Raw genomic sequence first — 23,247 nt, 5'->3', positions numbered from 1 at the left:
TGGTCTTGCCAAGCAGTAAATCTTGATTCAGTGTATTCAGTTTAGAGTAAAACCTTTCTTACACACAAAAAGGGTGAACAAATACATCTGTGGTTTAAACTTTTGACCATTTTCAGTTCCACTTTTTCACTCAGCATTGGTTGTTGCTCGCTGTCTTGAGAAGGAAGTGGATTGTGTACACAACATGGGTGTGTCAAGTCACAGTTCAAACACGTTAAGCTGCCAGTGAACAGTGAACTTACTGTACCGTGGAGGAGAAGAGATGTTAGTTAGTGTAATGATAGTTAATGAGCAGGTGGGCACCTAATACACCCACATATCGGCTATTTCTAAGGACCTAAAGGACCGCTGAGGTTGTATTTACTCTGTCATTCTACTCTAAACTGGACTTTGTAACATGTATTGGAACAGTGTGTCGTCGCTCTGGCAAACATGATGTAACTCCCATTGGTCACTGATTGGTCCTTAAGGTGGCATAAACTTTAGTTTCCTGGAGGATCCTTTGTACTCTGGACTTCACTTGGCTGAAAGAATGGTGGACAAGATATGGAGGAAGAGTTGGCATTTTATAGAAAATAGACGGTCTTTTCGCAATAAGCAGTCGCCTTGTAATACGGCAGAATGTAAGAGTGAGTGAGTAACCTCTTGTTTTTTTTCACACTGTTTGTCTAAGAGGTAATTCCACAAGGACAACGGATGACTCAATGTGTTTTCATATTTGGAGAGTGTTTATGTGGCATTTGTACTTTTTGAATGTAGCACAGCAAAATTGATGGCAGGCTGTATATTTTCAGTAGTTATTACAGATGTATGTGTAAGTATTAGGCAGCTTACAGATAAATGAAATGTGGGTTATATTGTGTATCACTAAGTTGTAGAATCAGCAGGTCCCAGAAATGCCTACATTTTACACACACACACACACACACACACACACACACACACACACACACACACACACACACACACACACACACACACACACACACACACTCTGCAGTTCACTTCTATAATGCCATACTTGTTTGTATATTACATTACCGAGACTAGACTATTGATTAAGACTTTCTTTTAGAAAAGCTTAGGCCATAAATCCCTGAAGTTAAGCTACTTTTTGCCCTGACATTTCATAAGATGGATCAGTAAGACAGCTACAATTAACCTGATAATACTTCAATCACATTCTGACTCACAAATTAGATTTTCATTGACTAATCTTTGTAGCGAGAAGATAAAATCTCTAACCATCCCTTTTTTTTTCGTATTGCAGTGTGGAAGGGGATGGACGGCCCAATGAGAGTGGCCCTTCCCTGGATGGTGGAGCCAGTTTTGGCCAGGGCCCGGTGACTCACGGCTCTGCCATCAGCCCTGACCGATTTGATAGCCCGCTTTACAGCCACGGGGTCCAGCCTGGGCCTCAGAGACCCCGTCGGCCCAAGCTCCAGCACTCGCAGTCCATTCTCCGTAAGCAGGCTGAGGAGGAGGCCATCAAGCGGTCCCGCTCGCTCTCTGAGAGCTATGAACTCTCTGCTGACCTCCAGGACAAACAGGTATTTCAAAGTAGCTTGGAATAGTTTGCTTTGGAGTTGGTCTAAGTTTCTTATGGTCTTGTATCATAAGAAATGTCACATGCAATTTTTCTTGAGAAATTGTGAATTGTGTGTGGGTTACTCCGAAACCCAGCTGTGTGAGATTATTACTGGTACAAATAAACCAGGAAAAGCTGTTATTAGATTGTCACAGAGCCACTGACAGCTGGAAAAAGCAAATTATCAGTGGCATCCAGGATGATGACTTTGTAAATCATCTACAGCTGAGAAAACCAATTAAAAATTCCATTCGTTTCACAGTTAATTTACTCCCTATTCTCTATAGGTGGAGATGCTGGAGCGTAAATATGGTGGACGATTCATAACTCGGCATGCGGCCCGCACCATCCAGACAGCCTTCCGCCAGTATCAGATGAACAAGAACTTTGAACGTCTCAGGAGCTCTATGTCTGAGAACCGTATGTCCAGACGCATTGTTCGCACCAACATGAGGATGCAGCTCTCGTTTGAGGGCCCCGAGAAAGTGCACAGCTCCTACTTTGAAGGGAGGCAGGTGTCCATGACGGAGGATGGCACCCCACTGTCCATGGTGCAGTCTGAATGTGGAGACATAGAGGTCCACCAACAGGCCAACATGGCATCTCACCCAGCCCCACAGGGTGACCTGACAGATGCCATCACGGAGCTGGAGGATGCCTTTTCCAGGCAGGTTAAATCTCTGGCTGAGTCAATAGATGATGCACTGAACTGTCGCAGCCTTCAGGGGGATGAGGGTCCTGACCCAGAAGCCATGGGCTGCTCTAAGGTGGAGAGGGAAGTGCCCTATCAGGTGAAGTCCCACCGCAGGGCAGCTGGACGAATGCACGATGAAACGATGGCATCCTATAGTGATGTTACTCTGTTCATCGATGAGGAGGACATGTCCCCCTCTATGGCTCTGTCGAGGTCAGGGGAACAGCCCTGTAGCACAGAATCAGACTTGCGGTTGCGGTCAGTCAACTCCTCTCAGGAGTACTGGCCTGTTGACCCCAAAGATGAGGGTCGTGACACAGACACAAGCTGCCGCAGCACTCCTTCTCTAGAGTGCCAAGAGCAGCGACTTAGAATGGACCATCTTCCTTTATTGACCATAGAACCTCCTAGTGACAGCTCTGTAGAGCTCAGTGACCGGTCTGACCGTGGCTCTGTCAAACGGCCGCCTGTGTATGAACCACATGGCCACATTGTAACATCATCCCAGGCAAGCCCTAAACACATTTCCCATGGACCCCCACCACGAGCTTCCTCCCGTGACGATGACGCACCTCTGCGCCACCGCCACCGCCAGCTGGAAAGCCACTTAGCTATCAACGGCTCAGCCAACAGACAGAGTAAGTCAGAATCTGACTTCTCTGATGGGGACAACGACAGCATCAATAGCACATCCAACTCCAATGACACTATCAACTGCAGCTCCGAGTCCTCTTCAAGAGACAGCCTACGAGAGCAAACACTCAGCAAGCAGACTTATCACAAAGAGACTCGCAACAGCTGGGACTCGCCCATCTTCAGTAATGATGTTATTCGCAAGAGATACTACCGCATCGGCCTGAATCTCTTCAACAAGTAGGTACTCAGCTCTGATGGAGCAGGTGCTTGACCAGTGTTTGCAATGATTAAGGGCCCAGCAAATGGACATGATGTTAGAGAAGCCATTCACGCACTGTGTGTTGTACTATAAACTGCAATCAGCTGCATTAATATCAAATTCAAAGGTATCCTGAGTGTATCAACAGTTAATAGATCTTTATGAAAAAACAACACTGATCTAACTTTACTCAGGAAGTTGGTGATGTGTATTATCTCAGAATTCAAGTTTAGGTAGTAGCAGTCTTACCAGTTTTTAAATTTACCTGCTTCTAAAATTTGGATTTATCAGGAAGCCAGAGAAGGGCATCCAGTACCTGACTGAGAGAGGATTCATCCCTGACACACCAGTTGGTGTGGCTCACTTCCTGCTGCAGAGGAAGGGGCTCAGCAGGCAGATGATTGGAGAGTTTCTGGGCAACCGGCAGAAACAGTTCAACAGAGATGTCTTGGAGTAAGTATGATTCCACCCCCTCCAACCAAACCTATATATAATTGGATAAAAGTGTGAAGGAAAGATCAAAAAGGGTAAAATTAAATGTAAATATACTGAAGTCCAGGATTTGTCCATGTGCAGATTCCAAAATAAACGTTAACTTAAGATATGAACAACAAAGAAAGCCAGTATGTACCAAAATATTGGGTCCATTGCTAAAGATAATTAATAAAGCAAAATGAGAAAGAGTGACAAGCATGGCACAAAAACTCACTCAAACCCAACTCATTAAGAGCCTCCAGGTGTTAAGAATGACTCATGACATAAATATAACGAGAATCCCTAGTAACATCTTTCATAAATATTGAAATATCCTCCATGATAGAATCTAGGCCAACTAAGCGCTTTAAGATATAAAAGAGTTGGTGGTGGGCAAAAAAACTGTTGTATCCCATGTTTGTATTTCATTCTGTCTCCATCTGTCCTCTTATGTACCAGCTGTGTGGTAGATGAGATGGACTTCCAAGGCATGGAGCTGGACGAAGCTCTCAGGAAATTTCAGAACCACATCCGTGTTCAGGGTGAGGCCCAGAAGGTGGAGCGGCTCATCGAAGCCTTCAGGTTAGATCACACACTGACACATAGCATTTACACATATTGATACAGACGAATAATTGCACAGAGAAAACAGAGGGGAAAAAAGCAATCCTGATCCACTGTTTATCGCAATGAATGATTGTGTTTTAGGAAAGACAGAAGAGAAAACACTGATGCTGTGTTCATACTTGCACATTCATTACATACAATGTCTCTTGTCTGTTGGTTGCTGACCCGGAACCTGTGAGAAAAATGTATAAACTGATCATTGAACCACACAGTTCCTGAATACACATTTCCAAAAAAGGGGCTAACAGCATATGCAATAAACAATAATGCTTTGTGCTCATAACACTGGAAGCATTTTATGTTAACTTTTATTGATTTTTGAAAAGTCATTGGTGCTGGGTTTCCTCACAGCTGTGTTGTCTAGATAATCATTGGTACATAAGGAGAACCAGTTCAACATGACTTCTGTTTTCTTCTATGTTGAAAACATTTCCTCACCATGAGTGCAATTCTTTTGTGTGTGTTATGTAGTCAGAGTTTGGCTGTAAGTTGAGATGGGTGATTTTGTTCTCCTGTCACATTTCTCTAGCCAGCGCTACTGCATCTGTAACCCCACCGTGGTGCGGCAGTTTAGAAACCCTGACACCATCTTCATCCTGGCGTTCGCCATCATCCTCCTCAACACTGACATGTACAGCCCCAATGTCAAGCCCGAAAGGAAAATGAAGCTGGAGGACTTTATCAAGAATTTAAGAGGTAGCAAAACAATGACTGATATGAAAGGATACACTGCTTGTAAACAACATATATTTACTGATATTTTAAAATGTGCTACATACATAATATACCCTAGGACATATTTTATCACTTGCAGATGAATTACTTTTTCTTGCAGAGAAAGAAATTTATTTTATTAATCCTTTCCCCTTGACTGTACATTGTAAAGTAAATCGGCTCTCCCCTGTGTGCCAGGTGTGGATGATGGGGAGGATATTCCTAGGGAGACTCTGGTGGGCATCTATGAGAGGATCCGTAAGCGAGAGCTCAAGACGAACGAAGATCACGTCTCACAGGTGCAGAAGGTTGAGAAGCTCATTGTGGGAAAGAAACCAGTGAGTACTGTTTATTATCTACTCTACTAAGTTCACCAAATCATATTATATTTTTCAAGGCATGAAATCAGTCTCTGAGGCATCTTTGGCCTATTAGATGTAGACAGTGTTGATTATTCTTCAATCAGCACTCTCAGAGCTGTATCTGCCTAGAATCACTTTCAATAAATGAAAATTTCACATTTCTCCTGATTTACTGACCCCAAAACTTACAGAGTTTAAGTCATAGAAGGAATAGGGAGATTTAGAACATTTAAGTTCTCTGTACATTTGGGTATTACTGTGTGATAGGGGAGACATGCCTGGGCTTAGACCTTCACGCTGGTGATTTTAACACACCCGAAGCCCTTGAGAGATGTCACCCAGTGCTGCAGTCTGATGAAAAATGGGCACTTTTTGCCACCTTAGCACATATAGTTCTTACTTAGTTGTAGAGGGAAAAGTGGTTGATACCAGTATTTAATTAACCGACATACGTTACGTTGCAATAATTTGTTGATTCATTAATCATTAGACAGTTTATATCTGTCTATGAATACTGAATAAGAGCCATTATCTAATTTATTTCTGACTGTGCTCCAGTCTCTCAGGAGCAGGGGGAGCAGCCTTTCTGCATTATTCTGCAGGCAATGATGTCTTTTTCATGTGTGAAGGTTAAAAATGTGATTAACCTATGCAGCCTCAGGGAGAGGCATGTCTTGCACAGAGGACTTTGTTTCAGTTGGTTTCCAGTGGGATGGATAGGGTGCTCTGCCAGTAATAATTTAATGTATGTATTAATGTTGAAAAATGATCCCTCATCACTATTTAGCTGCAGAATTAAAAGCCCAGGAGGACTCTCAGTAAAACACTTTAGTATAAAACGACATTGGAATTCCTCTCCGTTATAATCATGTCCACTAGTGCTGCTCAGAGTGGGCTTCTAGAGGAGGATCTGTTTTCATTCCAGCATCACTACCGACTCCCTCAAGTCCAGCAGCAGAGAAAGACATCCACCCTATATACAGAACACAAAAGGCGCATGTATCTTCAAGGCTGTAGGTGCATAGCAATGCAATGGCAAAATCTTATATGTGCTCATTAGTAAGCACGAGAGATTGAATTTTCATATTATCAAAGGCAATAGTAACATAACAGCTGCAACATCTTCTTTGTTCTCCCTTTTTTAGATCGGATCTCTCCACCATGGCCTGGGATGTGTAAGTAGGCTAAATATCCATAAATTAAACTATAGTTGATCATTTGTCTTTCATTATGTGCGCAGCTTCCTGTCTCTGAACATTGCAGATAATACACATCATACAGGTAGTTTTTCATATTACCTAAAGAGACAGGAACTTTTGCACCCTGAAGCACCACATCTGTTACTGAGAGATGAGCAGTCATTGCTCCAGGCAGAAACGATAAACGATAAATTTTTGGGCGGCATTGAGCTGCAGTGTTTACAGATTCTGTGCTCAGCTGGGTGCATGGCATCTACCATGCAGATACCTTCAAGTCACAGACCTAGCACTAGCAGTTATTATTTTGTAATGCATTAATGCTAGTTATACAGTACCATTGCCATGGTCAATACTTGTTTTTGTATGTTAGGACTCCTCAAAGTTCAGGTAAACAGTTTAACAGGTTATATCAGTGCATCAAGTAACCTGAATACAAATAAAGGTAGCCATAGCAACAATATTTACACTTCATGCTATGTTAACAGTTAACTTTCACTGGTGAAACAAACTTAATATGTATAAAAATGACTGAACATTATTGTTTATTTGCAGCCTCATTAGTTGTTACCTTGGCAACAACTACTCTTCCTGGGTCTCATTTTAAAATATACAGTATACAGGATAAAGAGCGTGATAACAAGTGCTAATTGTAACAGGCATTATTCACTATTTTCTGATATTTTATCAACCAAATCGATTAAATAATCAGCAGATCAATCAAGGATGCAAATAATCGATAGTTGCAGCCCTAAGCAGTAGTATCCAAAATGTCCCCACATCTCCCCATACAAACACAATAAATCAGTCCTTTACCTACGCCTTCTTTAAATTCTGCTCAGAAGAAGAGGTGACCTCTGTTTCTTATTACCTTGTGGACTGAGGCCATAATGACCTCTGAAGTGTTGGTATCTGTGCTTTTTTCCCCCTGCCTTGTAGGTGCTGTCACTGCCCCATCGCCGGCTGGTGTGTTACTGCCGCCTGTTTGAAGTTCCAGATCCCAACAAACTCCAGAAGCTGGGCCTGCATCAGCGGGAGATCTTCCTGTTCAACGACCTCCTAGTGGTAAAAGCCCCCTCCTCTTCTATCCTCTCATATCCTCTCCTCTCTCTTTAGACCAGCCCTTCAATTATTCTTTTTACATGATTTCAGGTAACGAAGATTTTTCAGAAAAAGAAGAACTCAGTAACATACAGCTTCCGGCAGTCTTTCTCTCTGTATGGGATGCAAGTCATGCTGTTTGAAAATCAGTGTAAGTGGCATTTGCTTTTATTCTGTCTCTATCCCTGTGATGTGTTTTAGCTAACAGTGTTTACATCACAGGGTTTGATTTAGCACGGTAAAACATCCAGCAGAAATGGGGAGTCAAACCAATGGGCTGTGACATTGTTTATACTTCAAACTTCAGACAGATTTGCCCAATGTGTTTTAACTTGGTTTTGATCAATGGTCCCTGTGTAAATGTCTCTCCCTCTCTTTTTGCCGTTGCCCCAGATTACCCAAATGGAATCAGACTTACATCAGCGATACCAGGTGCGGACATCAAAGTCCTCATCAACTTTAACGCACCCAACCCCCAGGACCGCAAGAAGTTCACAGATGACCTACGAGAGTCCATTGCCGAAGTCCAGGAAATGGAGAAATACAGAATAGAGTGTGAGCTGCCTTTTTTTTTTCACCCCCTCCCATCCCCCCCTCTCACTATGTCTACCTCAGGCGGTGTAAAGTAGAAACAGGGCATGGTCCTCATTACTCAACTGCGGCACTTTACGAGGGAGAATTTTTACAGAGTTCACAGGATGGCTAACAGAAAGGAGAGCTGTGTTTTTTTCTGGACATTCAAAAGGCAATTCTGTCATTACACATGAACAGAATGTTGAATGATGTAGATCAATAGTTGACATTCACACTGCAAAAGGTGGCTGAATACATTACAGAGACGTTATAAAGTCATTCCCCGGCCAGAGTGAGATGTAAAACCACTGCCACTTACCTCAGTCTTTCCCTGGGTTCTTTCCACAGCTGAGCTGGAGAAGCAGAAGGGGGTGGTGAGGCCCAGCATGTCACAGAGCTCCGGCCTGAAGAAGGAAGCTGGCAACGGGAACATGAACCGCGCTAGTCTAGATGACACCTACGCCATGGGAGAGGGCCTGAAGAGGAGCGCCCTCAGCAGCTCCCTGCGAGACCTCTCTGAAGCAGGTACAGCCAAAATGTCTTTGCTTTTTCCAGCCGGTTCTTTAATGGAAAAGCACTCTCCTTCTGTCATCCAGCGCTCTGAGATGATACCAAGGGGATAAAAATAGCAAAATGTTGTTTCATGGCACCATACATTGATTTTAGCTCTCCTTTTTTAAATCTACTATCTAACTCCCTCGTGATCGGATAGTTTGGTCTGGACAGTGTGTCCTTCAATGTTTAACTTCTCTTGTACTTACTTTGTTTAAGGGAGACTTAAGGTGTGCTCCACATTTTTACAATTCAAAGACTGAATACAGACTCATTTGAGAAGAAAGTTAAATGTTTAGAAATGCGGTTTTACTAGATTTGTCTTCTCAGTGATGAATGAAATTGACAGGCAGTTCTCACCCTGACCATTTGGATGAGTTTATTTCAGAACATTTCCATCCATGTTTTAATCGTCACTTCTTTTTTTTAAAACTTGGCACTTTTGCACTCCTAAGTTTGTTCTATCCAAAGACATTTCATGATAATCTTGTGTTTTATTCAAACATCATGTGCCATTTCCTCTCACGTATATTTGTGAACCAAACAAATCGGTGCTGATGTGTACCATTCTTTAAGCAGCAACAAGATCAAGATTTAGTCTCAGTCTTGATGTTAACAGTCATTTCACATCCATGAATATCAGTGTTTAACACAGCCGCTCTGAAGCAAGAATACATTTCATTCATTACAGATAACAGCTATGTGAAGTTATCAGGTGATTAACTTGATAACAAAATGAAATCCAGTCAGGGGTCTGCCTCACTGTTGGTAATATGATATGCTTTGTTCTCATGATCACTACCTCAATGGGAATTGATAGGTCAGTCAGTGAAGAAGCGTGTAGACGTCCCTCAGCCCTCCTGTCTCCTGTGTTTTTCAATGCAGGATGTGGCATGTTAGTGGGGTCATTTTTGTTAAGTGTTTTCTTTTTCCTTTCCTGCCATACTCCCATTCCATGTGTATTTACTGTGTTATTTCCATACACATCAGGTATTTTCCTGTATATGTGTGATTATTGGTCATGTATCATTGGCTGAGTGTGCCTAACAACGGCAAGAGTGCTCTGTTCGCCCTCAGACCTGTATATGCCTGTACATCCCATGTGCAACAACCACTGTATTGCTTTTGATGTGTCTCCTCCTTTGTGACTGTCACTGAGACTGGCTTTTCGCCAACTTTGACCCGATTGAAAATCTACATCTTGTGACAACATTAAGAGCGAGTTGTCATATTTCAAGTCAAAAATCTGGGAGAAAATTTGTTTCGGCATCAACCCTGTTTAAAGTTTTTAGCCCGCAATCTTTTAGGAAAAGTTAACTGTGGACATTTCCTTGGTCTATTAGACTTGATGCTCATGGAGTCCATATTTGTTGAGATTTCTGGAAATACATTCAAAAATTTTAAAGTATCACCTGACTGAGCCTCCAGTTCGAAGTGCGTTGAAAAACTTAAATCACTGAAATTTCAATGCAGCTTTAGTGTGAAGATGTGACTTCACTATACAGTTAGCCACAATACCACCTGTCACCCACCACCCACCCAAACCTGAACGCGCTCTCCTCTTCCCGCCCATATTTGGACCTTACTCACAGTCACAATCCACTGCACTGCCCCCTACGGGACTGGTGGGCGGCCTAAACGTCTGTAGTCGATCCAGGAGTGCTGTCGATCTCTAATCTGTGGTATTGCATGTCTCGGGCAGGCAAGCGGGGGCGTCGCAGCAGTGCAGGATCACTAGACAGCAATATGGAAGTAAGTTGGAAGCAGCTGGTATCCAAGCTACTCTCTATGTGATGATGTGCACTGTGAAAACACACCATTTATTTTTGGTCTTACACCTTCTTTGCTTCATAGACTCAGTCCATTTGTTTGGATCATTTATTTTTCTTCCTGGGATGCCTTATAACCTGCTTGCCTCAGTTAGTGTGCATGCATGGGTTGCCTGCCTCTGATCCTAGCCCCTTTGTGGAAGCCAGAGATCTCCTGTTTTGGTCATGTTATATGACCAATATACACTTTATCTTCAAACAAGCATGACTCTACTAATCCCTCCTCTGATCCCTCCCCTTGTCGCCTGTCTCTGTCTTTCATTCAATCATATCCAAGCAGTTTTCATTTGGTTCTTCTTCTCTGTGCCAGGGTGGTAGCTCTGTGAGACACTAGGAAACTGTACATCTCCTGCAGCCCCTCTCCCTGTCCGGGTCTTTCTTTTTTCCCTTAACCACAACTTCTCTTAAATGCTGTAAGGTTCAGGGAGGAATGTAGCCTTCATAGTCAGAAGTCTGCTGAAGGGCTTCACACGGACTTATAAAGATGTGGATTTCATTCATTCATCTTTCCCTCATTTCATGTGTCCATGAGTTCATGTGTTGGGTTGAAGTCTGGGACCCTGAAAATTTCATTCTGCTTTCAAAGACGTCATACGGTCTTTCTCCAGTCTTAGATGAAGCATGTGCCAAAGGAAACGCTTTATCAGGAGAATTCATACCTGGATAGTGAGCAGTGTTGGACCCAGAAAAGGGGGGAAAGTGTCCAGGCCTGTTGTGAAGTCTGCACACAAGAGCTAGTTCCTCCTGCCTTCTGACTTCTAGTTGAATGCTAATGTGTGGATGACAAGTTTGCCTGTCACATCCTCTGCATGTGGAAACTATGCCTCCATTAAATATAACAAGTTGCATGTGTGACTCTTAGAGGGTTTGGCACACTGACTGCAATGAAGATGAAATGTTGTCTTTTCTACCCCTGTTAATGTCATTATTTATGCTCTGAATGGTATTAATTTATGTAATTACTCTTGTTACAGATTTTCTGTTTCAAGCCAGTTAGCACCTTAACAGCAGAGCTCCTCTGAATATAGGCTCCCTTCATCTTGAAGCTGAAGTATTCCTAGTGTTGCTGCTGCCTACCATGAAAACATTTTTAGTTTCTCATTTGCATGCCCTATAACATTTTGCTACTTGTTTACCTGAAATTAGAAAACTGTGAATTCATCCTGCTGGTGCCTTGTAGCTGCAGTTTAGTAGCTGTTGTGCAGTAGCACTTGTACAGAGTCTGACGGACTTGCTGTTACCTTTTTTCCTGCCTGCAGGGGTCCATCATTAGCAGCCCACACACACGCCGGAGAGCCACCACGCCACGTGAGGGCGCACCACGCGGCCATCCCTCCATCCCTAACTCAGCATCGACTTCCATCCTTGGGTCGCTCTTTGGCAGCAAGCGAGGCAAACCTTCATCTCAAAGCCACTCTCCTTTCCCTGCACCTGGTCACCCCACTCTCATATCCCACAAGCCCCACCCGACCAACCTGCACCACACAGCACAGGTAGCACATACAGTGCAGGCCCAACTCCACGGTCCCCATTCCCAGTACTGCCAAGTCCCACAGAACCCTCCGCCTTACCACCACCACCACCACTACCACCCCCCGCCCCACACGCAGTACCACCAGCACCCAGCCTACGCCTCACATGCACACCAACACGCCCATTCACAGCACAGCCATTACAGCCAGCATTCCCATCATGCCTCACACTCCCAGCATGCTCCTCACCACCACAGTCAGCAAGCGGGTTCGGCACCTGGCGGACCCAAACCCAAACACAGTGGCATCAGCACCGTAGTGTGATGCTCCTAACACAGAGAGGAGAAGCGAGGAGGGAACTTATTGAAGGAGGGACAATTGCTTACACCAAAGGGACTGACAGCATAACTCTATGGCCTGTCCACTGTGTTTTACTGCTGCTGTGATGGAAACCAGTCACATGCAGTCACCTTTTTCACCTCCAGGTCCAACTAATATGCAGGATGGAAATCGGACTCAAATCTTCCACCAGGGGCCTTTTACTAGTTTGCCTGATCATGGGCCTGGCCCCATCAGGGTTTTGTGGGGGTTCTGTACAGGAAGATGCTCTATGTTTTCCACACACACCGCCCGGCCGTGACGGCTGGAGAGAAAATGTGTTTTCTCACCAAGCCGCTCTCCACTGCTTCATTCCCTCAATAACCTGTCTTACCTTCACATAATCAGGAGGAAAGACGACTTGAGACGAGAACATGGCTGACTGTTTTCTCTGTCACAATGGTGGCATCATTTCTTGTGCTCAGCCTTTTTCGGAAGTCAACTTTCAACTCTTTGGTTTGCAGATCCTACCATCATATGAATGCAATTTGTTGTTGCCTCCCGTAGAGCTCATATGTAGTGGAGAACCTAGATATAATCATTTCACACTAACTTAAATCAAAGGACAGGTTAAACAACTGAGTCGACCGTCTCAGTCATTGTAGTTCTAGTGCTGTATTTACTGTAGATGACAGCTGTATGTGTTGTCTCCTAGCTCTCATAAATAAATGTGCCAATTATTAATGCATAATCTATTTAGTCAAGACTTCGTGTACAGTATATTGTGCGTAAAGTAATTTGTAAGATTATACTTACAATTATTATTATCAGCAAAAATGAATTCTATCAGTATTATACTGACTCTGTGGTAACAGGATGTAGATCTAAAAGGAGTGAACTCCCATTCAGTCCGGCCTATAATCTATTCTGGAACTTTTGCCTTTCAAATGGATCAGAAGGAGCTTCTGGATGGCAGCTGTCGCATATGGGCCTCAAAACGCTGTGCTGTCACAGCTGAAGCCTCAAAGCAGACTTTTCTTGTCAACTCTCACGAACGATAAACAGGGCTGGTTGGTTGTTTTAATCTCAGTTTACTACTCATACTGTGGCTGCTTGAACTGTAAAAAAATAATAATAATAATGAAGATTAAGAGTGAAAAGAACATACAAACATTAAATACACTTGAAGGCTCAGTTTATGTTACAAATGGACCCACAGAATGGACGTGTTGAACATGTTAAGTCTGTTGCCTTTAACATATGCGACAGCTGCTCTCTTGACTCTTCAAGTCAAAAATAGAAACACTTTTGAAATCTTCTTTTGCCTTGTTTAGTATGTTTATGTTATTCACCAGCAAGGTTTGGTGAGTGAATAAAATCAGTTCTTGCATAGTAAAAATATTTTTTTCATCTTTTTTCTATCATATGTGCAATATCTTTGTACTGATTTTGTACATTAAGAACAAGGTGTCCCACCAATTTGTGCGTTTTTTTTTTTTTTTTTAATGTTGCGTCATTATTTATTTATTTTTTGTTTTTGACCCCTGTCAGAGTCTTTCTCAGTAAATTAATGTGTGGCTGTCCTCGTGGTCTAATGAGAGGTACAGACTTGGAGTTCAGTGGAATGTCTAGTAAGTGATTTTTGCATGTAATGTTATTAATGTGAGGCTATCCTCTGCACATTGTATAACAAATCAGTGTTACCATAGCAAGTTTAAGTGCAATCATGTTCAGAAAATGCAGACTTGTACTAAGAGTGAAAGTTTGTTATCTTGTTTTCCAGGACAAGATTCAGGTGAAAAAAAAAAAAAATCTTTTTTCATTTAAGAATATATAAATACTTACTTACACAGTTCACAGTGGAAAGAGGAATGTGTGTATATATTTTAATAAAAGGAATATGCTTCTCTTGGGGCTGAACAGAAATATTTTGCTGGATAAGCACATATGGAAGAACACTTTCATTTTTTCAGGAAATGCAATTATAATATACAAAATGCAAACTGAACAAAGGAACTGGGTATATGTAAAGAATAACTTTCTACATTCTACAAATAAGAGTCTATTCTAGTGTGTAAATTAGTGACAGTAAACTGTTTGTCCCGATATTCAGGTTGTAAAATGTATTTTAACATTCACAAATAAAACCATTGCCATAAGTCAGGCTTATTCTCACACATTTTTCCTCATGGGAATTAACAAGGAAAGTTCAGATGACAGACATATCACATTATGGGACATTAATGATCAGTTGAATGTGTCTTTCCAGTGATTTCATATCTTTGCTATAATTCTGAAATCTTGGGACGATGTAAAACCGAGGAATCTGTTTATTTTGGTGTGTGTTGTAGTGCTTCAAATGTCTACAGTCATTCTTTGTGAGAAAGTACCCCAACAATGCACTGCATGGATCATCATGTGTCCTATTCACTGTGAGCTGATGGGAAAAAAAATCAGCCTATAGATTTTGACTTCTCCTTTGGTTTTGATTAATTTGGAATTTCCTGATGTTGACGTGTTCTTGTTGTTCCATGTTTGGCTGGTAGTTATTGAAGCTCGGCATGCATTTCATCAACAAAGCCATTGTGTAAATTACAAACATAAAGAACATTGCACTTCGGTTGCTGAGGGCTTTCATCGTGTAAATATGGGATTTTGGTGTGCAAACTGATGGACTGCTTGGAAGGAGGGTTTATCTTTATGAGGCTGCAAAGGGACCAAGCCAGGGGGTTATAGGAACTGTATATAATGTGTATAGGATCAGCACTCTATTCTGATACCTGCAGTTAAGATCAGGATGTATATACATCACCTCATAGATGGATTAGAGGGGTGATATATGAACATATCGATTGTCTCTGCGTCCAGCTGTCGTGAACTGACATTTGCTGTAGAAATAAAAAACAGACTGTTAGAAAGTTCGCTGCCATTTACATCCAGCTCTCTTTTCATACATGCAACACCTACCACACACACACACACACACACACACACACACACACACACACACACACACAAACATACTGTACATACAAATATACACACATCCTGCTGCAAGCTGTTCAGTCTGGCGTGAGACACATTTTAAAAAAAGGAAAAGACAAGAATGGCCTCATTTATATGTGCATTCTGTTTGTACAGTGAGTAGTGAGTCAGTAAGACCCCAGTTATTGTAAAACTTCAACTGTGACAATGTTGAGAACGCAAAATAAACGAATATATGACTTATGGTACGCATGTGTTGTTCTTGCTCTCTGGTGTATATGAAGTTACCATTCAGTAGAAAATGCTTTATCTTATTGAGCACTGAGTCAGCTGTCAGTGTAAATCAAAGGATTTCCCCCTTTTTTGTATAATGCATTTCACATTAGTGCCTTATCCTTAGACTCTCATATCTTCCACTTCCAGGCTCCAGTAATACTTTCCACTAGTGTTGCAGCATTTCCACTAGAGGGCATGCATTTGAGTGCTTTCAAAGGGAAAGGAAAATCTGTGCCATTACTCCACCTATGGGCGAAAAGTGTACCTGCTGAACAGATCCTCATAGGATCAGTGAGTGATTGTTCTTACTCTTACCTCTCAGCTTTAAACCACTTCTCTGAAGCTGTGGAAGTGTGAAATTCTTTCTTGGATTGTAGATTTTCTTGGATTCAGCCACGATTTATGTCCAGAATCTTTGGCCTCGAGCTCATTATTAGCTCAGTATTTGGCTTCCAAAATATCTTGAAGGTAAATTCAAATTCACATAAAGCTGTGCATGCTCCAACCTGTATTTTGTAGTATAGTGCCCCCGTGCCCTCAGCACTGGTAATAAACACTGTGTGGGAGAGCTTCAGATAGCCTCAGCCCCTGTTTTTTATAGATTAACTCTTATCTCATTTAAGCAGATGGATTTCCTTCACGTCAAATGCGCCATAACCGTACAGTGTTATTGGTGCGTTGCTCACACTGACATTACTCTATGTTGGGTGTGCAGTTATTATTCAGAGTTTAATAACACATCAGTTACAAAACGGGGACACCTTGAGTTCAGGGGAACTTCTGAGATACTCTTAAGCTGAAATGCAACATTGGAGCAGAACAGTAAATATAATGATATTTTAAGGATGACTGGAACCACAAGACGTAACTTCCATATTGGTTTGACTCTAAAAGGTTTGTATTCCTTTTTCATTTTAAAAAAGGAGGAGATTTTACATTCACTTTGTCATTTGGATATATCTGAATACTTTTCTTTAGGAAAGATTAAGGATGCACCGCTATATTTAATTTTGTTCACCTATAGATGTATTAATTTTTGCAATAAACAATTAAGAACATTCTTAAAAAAGACTATTTGCTAAATGTTAATTTAGCCCTAACACAGATCTATGGATAATCATCTAAAGCATCCTCTGTGTTCTTATTATTATGCAAACTGGAAACTAACAGTACAAATACAGAATAACATGTTCCTGATCCTGCAGGATGCTCTCCGGTTTAAGCTTAGCTGTCCTCCTTCTCCTGGACACATCAAGTGCACACAATACTTGCCAACCCTGCCTATGTTCAGACCTCCTGTGTGATGGTCTACGAGTCAACTGCAGCTCTTTAAACCTTATGGAGCTTCCTCGTCTGCCCTCTGGCACCACAGAGCTCTATGTGCAGAACAACCGGCTCAGCTCAGTGCCTCCAGGCCTGTTTGACGGATTGGTTGGTCTGAAAAGGGTCACACTATCTAGGAACCCCTTCCACTGTGACAGCAGGATCCAATACCTGAGGAACTGGTTGCTGAAGAACAGGGATATTGTCTCAGAAGAGCCCATTTGTGCCAGTCCAAGCTCTGTGGCTCAGAAAGCCATTACTGAACTCAGTGATGACTCCTTTTCTTCCTATGCCCTGGAAAACTGTACTGATGCAGCTTATAACACCATGATGGGAGTGATGCTATGCTGCCTCATTGTTCTGCTTCTGATGACCTTGAGACTAGCCAAAACTTCCACCTTCATTCTGTACATAGATGAGAGACATTCAGGATTCGAGGCCGACTCTTTGCGCTCACTGAAGCCCAAACACAGGAGGAGGCTGCACTCTGCACTGTCAGAGGCCAGGCCGTACTCTGACTCTCTCACTCAGGCGGAGGATCTAGAAAAGCCACTTATCAACATGGAGTTACTGCCGCAAGTACTGGATGTGTTGCACAAGAAGCACAATATAAAGATAAAGGCTACCTGAGGGACCTCTTTGTCTACTACAGTGGAATTACAAAAACACTTCAAATGGAAAGTAGAATTAAGGGCAATAACAAAACATGGTGTTTTTGCAATAAAGTTGATTTTAAACACTAAACCGCTGCAGCCATGTCTCCTGACGCTTCTTCTGGGTAACTGCTATTTTTTTCTTACAGTGAAACGTTATTCTTTTGAAAAAGGTCCTGTGCCGTAGACTGCGCGTCATAATATGCTATACACTGTAGAATTTTTGGTTAAAGCTCAAGAAATTTACAGATACACTAAGAAAATGTAAGAGCATTGAGAACTATTTTGGGCTTGCAGTTGTATTGGAAATGATTGAAACCTAATTGGAAATGGCTAAATACTCATCAGTCTATGTCTGTGAGCTAGTTAAGCATTCATGTTTAAAAGCATGAAGACTTTCTGCATATCTTGTAGAAAAATATACACATTGCTGCCTGTTACAGGTGCCTCCACAGAGTGATCAATACCATGACCAGTTCTTATAAGATGTGGGTCATTTTTGAGAGAAAAATCACACAGTTTGGAACAACAAAAACGTGTGTAACTAATTCTTATATTTTCTTAAGTTACGCTATTTACAATGAGTAAATTACTACAAATCAATTACGAAGTGGTAAAATCTTTTGATTGGCATTGTACTAAATAGCTTTTGCTTCTGGAATTCAAATTTTAAAGCATTAAAATGAATTTCTACATTATGCTAATCAGGTTATGGCAGGAAGATATGGTAACATTTAACAAAGATGAAAGTCTGACAAAGTCAAAGATGATCTGTGCAAATACTAGTCAACGCTCTCACATCTAGACAAAATGCAGACAGGCAGTACTATTAGAGGACAATATTGCACATCAAACAGTTGTTTTACAGTAAAAGTATTTCTCTCATATTCATGCATAGATTTTCCAGGATAAATGGGTAAACAAATGACTAAAAATGCAATAATAAAAAGTAGCCTGTATAATAATAGGTCAAATGTTATCTGAATATGCTTCTTAAAAACACTGGTAAATCTTTGTAATAAATATAGGATGATTTCAGGATTTGTAATTATCTAAAACATTGCTATCATCTAAAAAAATACTTAGTTGGGTCAAATAAGGCCTTTCTTACACTTTTCCTTAAAGAAAAAAACGTGTAATTAAAGACTATCACAAAAACAATACAAAAGAGCGGTTGACAGTAACAGTTACATGATTAATTTTCTCTAAAGTTTGTCTCAAAGTTGAAAGTTTAGAAGGTGACCCATATTTATCAATGCCCTGTCAGGTTGTCAAACAAAGTCCACAGTGTTAGGCTCCTAGAGGTTTTATGCATTAAGTGGTATACCCAGTTTAATGCCCTGCCCCCCTCCGTCTTTCTCTACTGGGACAAAACCTGTTGGCTCAAAACTCTACTGAGGCACAAACTTCTCCTGCTCAAAGATGAGGTCAACAGCTTCTGCCACATCCTGCACAATGTGGCCGGGCTCCACCAGTGCAGGGTCAAATCTGAAGTCCCGGTGCCCGTGGAACACAGTCTCTTTGATGCAGTGACTTGCATCAGACGGCACCTCTGCGTTGGGGTTGTAGACCCCCGTGCAGACTAGGACAGACTTACAGGAGGTGGCAGCGGGCAGCGCTAGCTCGCTCTCCCACATGTTGTCGATCTCCTCCTCCTGGGGCACGGTAGTGGCGGACCCTGTGGCGGTCACCATCTTAGCAATGGCTTTGGGGTTCGTTCTAGCAACTCTCTCCTCCAGGTAGCGGTTGTATAGGTTGGCGCCATAGATGTCAGTCATAAGGTTATCCCTGAGAGCGCAGAAGGGGGAAGAGATTATTCAGTGCCTCAGGCAGTGAGCACAAAGCTAGCCTGGATACTGATATGTGCAACAATGTGTTTATTTTCTGCTGCTCTATCCTACTCCACCGGTGAAGGAGCAATTAAAGCAATTATGTAGTGCCGGCATGCGAACACAGAACAGCTGCACCAGTACAAAAGCAACACTCGTGATAAAAAGTTGAAGTGAAACATGCAAGGAAGGTGTGATATGATCTCTAGCATGCTTGTGGGCAGTCGAAATGACGGAGTTCTGTATTTTATATGATGTTTTCTCACAGTTTCTCTCAGTTTTTTAAAAATTGCAACTCAAAATGTGAGAAAAACACACTTTTCAGTAACTGGCAAATAAAAAGCCATGCGAAGTTAACTTAAGTTTGTTATGCAGTACTTGTTCCTGTTCTCTTTTTATTCAAGTCTCATCACTTCCTTAGTTTATTCCATACTACCTACATACAGTGCAAAGAGAAAAAACTTACCCTATAGCATAAAGTGAAGTGACGGGATGTTTCCACTGCATCTGCATGGCCTGGCTTCTGATGAGGTACTCAGCGAAATGGTAGGTCAGCTCACTGGGTTTTCCCATGAGGGCATCATACTTCAGGTCTTGACCAGTTATCTTCTTATAGATGTTCTCTAGGCACACAAGAAATGTCCCATGGCCAAACCTGAGACAAAATTGAATACAATGGGATATATATTTGCATTTGGCAGCTTTCGAGAGACAGTGCTTAATTTGATAATGTCAATAAATTAAATCTGTGAAAGCACTGATTTCTTTTTAAAGTTACCGTGGAGAATGTGCCTCAGCCATCCACATGAGGTCCATGTTGCAGGCCAGCAGGGGGAGGTGAGACATCTTTTGGGTTTTGTGAATGCTGCTGAGGTTACCGTTGGTCAACAAGAGGTCAATTATCAGCTGCAGGTTGGTCTCCCATCGGATTGGCTCCCCAAACAGAATCACAGCTGTACATGGAATTAAAAGGTGAATGACTTTGACATCAATATTAAACAAGCCGATGCCAGTGAGCAACTATGAGACTGATAAACGTTTAAGATAAGAGGTACATGTTCTTACCTTCAACCTTAGGAAGGTTCCCAAGTGGGTTGGACTGGAATAAAAGAAGAGAAACTAAACATGTGCTGTTGTGTGTGACTTAACAACAGTTTGGTGTTTATATAATCGACACATTTCTGCACCAGATTTGAATATCTCACCGGCAGTTTGGGTCTCCTGTTGTGATCCACCATGTCCAGCAATGGGAATGATTCCCTCAGCATATCAATACTGACAACATTCTTAAAGCCCACACTAAAAACAGAGGGTTATGGACAAATGAAGAGTATTATGCAAATCTAATTTAAATGTATCACAAGCTGAAAACGTAACAAAGCAAGAATCCAAGTTACTTTTTAGCGATTTCCAGCACTGGTCCCTGTCCTGACACCAGCACACACTTGTCATGAAACTTCTTAAACATCCTCAGGGGACTGTGGGACATGATGACTTGATCTTGTGTAATCTGGAAATAGATCAAGGGTTGGAAGAGGTTAATAGCAGAGGTGACGTGGGACACCAGATTAATAAAAAGGATCTACATAGAACAGTCATTAAGCCTCTATAGCAATTTCTCTCTGCAGCTTGACAACTCACAGGCACTCCCAGGATGTGAGAGAGCTGGTCTGCTTTTGTTTGTCGGAGGCAATTCCCTGCATTTGTGACAAAAACAACTGGCACCACAAATTGTCCCTGAGAGTCGACCAACTTCTCAAACGACTTTTTTGCAGCAGGGATTGGCATCCTCCCACGGACAAGCACGCCATCAATGTCGAACAACAGCCCAAAGCTTGGCTGTGGCTGTAGGAGAGAAGGACAAACACGGGTTCATCAGCCAGACTGCAGGCACGAAATCACAGGGTGTAGAAAAACAAGCAACGCTGTGTGGATAAAGGAAGGGTGACAGACATATGACGTGCTTAGTCAAAATGATCAAACTTAGGGGGAAATGGTGATTCACTAAATACACGAAGAGCTTTAATGTGGCTGAGAATGAAGTGAATTTGTGAGATTGCACATAATCAACAGCTTTATTTCAAGGGGGGGGCTTGCAATCACAGTGTTAAATGACTTAAATTTACTTTGTAATATGTAATATGCATGTCTGTGAATATTGTTTACACACATAATGACAGTGTATTTCTAAAAAAAAAAAAAAAACATACTAGTGACAGGGCTTGGCTCTGCATTGTGGCATAATATGGGCCCTTTAAAAAAAAAAAAAAAAAAAGGTTTGCATTACATATCTGCAACATAGGGGGGCAGCCACAGATAATCCATAGGGGGAAACCTATGGTGACACATCAGTACATAGAGAGTGTTTGGTTCCATTGTTAGCATTTTTACAAATAATCCTACAGCTATCCAAACATGTAAGTATAAAGGTCCCTTTGTGCTTTTTTTCCCTTCTTCTGTTGCTTGGGCTGAGACACCCAACCAGGAACACAGTATATATTATCAGCTATTGTTGTTTTCTCACGGGGGGACAAATACAGTAAGCTACAGCTGCTGTTACATCCTCTGTTGTTGTTTCATTCCCTGCCAGAGCATCCACATCTGAGTAAGTTGCATGCAACGGTCGATTCGATACATTCTAACGCCCCCCCCCAAAAAAACAACTACAAAGTATCGCCTTGTCAACAACCGTATTATTGTTTGCCTGAGCCGAGGCTGCAGCAACAGCTCGATCCGTACCTTGCTATTAGACTGAGTTCCGCAAAACCCGCACCTAGAACCGACAATCCCAGCTTTTCGTCTGGCTTGACGGTTACTCAGGGTGCACAGGCCCCGGTAAAACGGCAGGAGTCCCTTCATCTCCTTTTATTTATCACCGGGTTACAAAAAAACAGAAAGAAAAAGGATAGAAATCAAACACGACCCCGCGCGAAGAAGCATGAAGCCGGCTCGCTCCGGCCGCGCAGGGTGCTCGGCTCGGGTTTTCTTTTTTTTTCCTCTCTCTCCCTCACCCTCTCCCTCCCTCTCTCTCTCTCTCTCAGATGTTTTCTCCGACTATGATTTGACTGGGCGAGACCCGATGACGACATATGAGGAGTAGGAGGGTCTCCTGCTGCATCTCTGCCGGAAGGAGCTGCGTCTGCACCGCAACCCCCGCTGCCATTTTAGACACCGAGGTGGAGCTTAACCATTTCTTGAACGCACCAGCACCTTTCCGTGGCTTCCAGCACGGACTGCAGGGCTGCACAAACAAACACGAGCTGTCTGATCACAATCACCCGGATCCACCAGTTTTCTCTGAATATACATATATAAATATATGTTTATGTGTAAACTTTTCCAGGGTTGGGTGATTTATTCTGCACTGTGAGGCACAACATGGATACCGTTAGATTTAATTCTCCATTTTACCTTTGTGACTGAAAACCAGTTTGGTTGACCCACTGGTGTCACGTGTAGCAGTCTGCCCTCGTGTCCCGGGATGTGCTTCGGGGGTGGCTAAATTTGCTGCTGGAGTTCCACAAGGAATTTGACGGGGAAATCTGACTCTTTGTTCGAGACAGCAGAATCCAGTTTTACCCACCCTGCTCACCCCCTTTTCTTTTTAAATATCAAGAGTGGCTGCACAAATATAATGGAAACACATAGTTGAGGAGAAATGAGGTTGAATTGTAGGGATCTGATGTTGCAGATGCTTTTCCGAAGTACAGTATTTTAAGTGCAGAAGACACAAATACCAGAGGACCAAAGAAAGCTCTGCATTGTTTACTGTTAACCCACAGATCA

General features: G+C 42.2%; 3 protein-coding genes across 11 annotated transcripts in view; 2 read left to right on the top strand and 1 right to left on the bottom strand.

Moving 5' to 3' along the window:
• Positions 1 to 15,628, top strand: part of LOC127377773 (IQ motif and SEC7 domain-containing protein 1) — an 88,735-nt gene extending 73,107 nt beyond the window's left edge. For 6 of the 8 annotated variants that reach the window (XM_051425955.1, XM_051425956.1, XM_051425957.1 and 3 more), the window contains 13 exons: positions 1,271 to 1,550; positions 1,876 to 3,155; positions 3,469 to 3,630; positions 4,111 to 4,233; positions 4,808 to 4,974; positions 5,191 to 5,330; positions 6,500 to 6,529; positions 7,490 to 7,615; positions 7,703 to 7,802; positions 8,045 to 8,206; positions 8,573 to 8,749; positions 10,479 to 10,528; positions 11,865 to 15,628. In XM_051425955.1, coding sequence (XP_051281915.1) covers positions 1,271 to 1,550; positions 1,876 to 3,155; positions 3,469 to 3,630; positions 4,111 to 4,233; positions 4,808 to 4,974; positions 5,191 to 5,330; positions 6,500 to 6,529; positions 7,490 to 7,615; positions 7,703 to 7,802; positions 8,045 to 8,206; positions 8,573 to 8,749; positions 10,479 to 10,528; positions 11,865 to 12,401 — 3,334 coding nt within the window. In that variant the 3' untranslated portion in view covers positions 12,402 to 15,628. Of the gene's footprint in view, positions 1 to 215; positions 634 to 1,270; positions 1,551 to 1,875; positions 3,156 to 3,468; positions 3,631 to 4,110; positions 4,234 to 4,807; positions 4,975 to 5,190; positions 5,331 to 6,499; positions 6,530 to 7,489; positions 7,616 to 7,702; positions 7,803 to 8,044; positions 8,207 to 8,572; positions 8,750 to 10,478; positions 10,529 to 11,864 lie in introns of those variants that run through there. The other 2 variants (XM_051425958.1, XM_051425962.1) reach the window with 2 other exon arrangements.
• Positions 15,629 to 16,304: 676 nt separating this feature from the next.
• Positions 16,305 to 17,723, top strand: gp9 (glycoprotein IX (platelet)). Its single transcript, XM_051425971.1, has 2 exons — positions 16,305 to 16,550; positions 16,862 to 17,723. The coding sequence occupies exon 2, from the start codon at positions 16,863 to 16,865 to the stop codon at positions 17,607 to 17,609; it is 747 nt and encodes a 248-aa protein (XP_051281931.1). The 5' UTR covers positions 16,305 to 16,550; position 16,862; the 3' UTR covers positions 17,610 to 17,723.
• Positions 17,724 to 18,166: 443 nt separating this feature from the next.
• Positions 18,167 to 22,491, bottom strand: LOC127377776 (haloacid dehalogenase-like hydrolase domain-containing 5). Of its 2 annotated transcripts, XM_051425969.1 has the most exons (9): positions 22,201 to 22,491; positions 21,672 to 21,713; positions 21,103 to 21,306; positions 20,859 to 20,971; positions 20,667 to 20,760; positions 20,527 to 20,560; positions 20,240 to 20,414; positions 19,928 to 20,116; positions 18,167 to 19,420 (listed from the first exon to the last, which is right to left on the bottom strand). In XM_051425969.1, the coding sequence occupies exons 1-9, from the start codon at positions 22,318 to 22,320 to the stop codon at positions 19,024 to 19,026; spliced, it is 1,368 nt and encodes a 455-aa protein (XP_051281929.1). In that variant the 5' UTR covers positions 22,321 to 22,491; the 3' UTR covers positions 18,167 to 19,023. The 2 variants fall into 2 exon arrangements, with proteins under 2 accessions (XP_051281929.1, XP_051281930.1); XM_051425970.1 differs by lacking the exon at positions 21,672 to 21,713 and having other exon boundaries at positions 22,201 to 22,488.
• Between the last annotated feature and the right edge of the window lie 756 nt (positions 22,492 to 23,247).

This window comes from Dicentrarchus labrax, unplaced genomic scaffold, assembly GCF_905237075.1.
Source record: "Dicentrarchus labrax unplaced genomic scaffold, dlabrax2021, whole genome shotgun sequence".
Lineage (NCBI taxonomy): Eukaryota > Metazoa > Chordata > Actinopteri > Moronidae > Dicentrarchus > Dicentrarchus labrax.
This window is presented reverse-complemented; position numbering and strand designations above follow the sequence as displayed.

Bases quoted from the DNA above. Each gene is read 5' to 3' on its own strand.
- gp9 (XM_051425971.1), top strand. From the start codon at position 16,863: ATGCTCTCCGGTTTAAGCTTAGCTGTCCTCCTTCTCCTGGACACATCA.
- LOC127377776 (XM_051425969.1), bottom strand. From the start codon at position 22,320: ATGAAGGGACTCCTGCCGTTTTACCGGGGCCTGTGCACCCTGAGTAAC. The intron at 21,714-22,200 runs GTACGGATCGAG...TTTTTTTTAAAG, and splicing joins GAACTCAGTCTAATAGCAAG to GGCCCATATTATGCCACAAT. The intron at 20,561-20,666 runs GTGAGATATTCA...CTTTTATTCCAG, and splicing joins ACAGGAGACCCAAACTGCCG to TCCAACCCACTTGGGAACCT.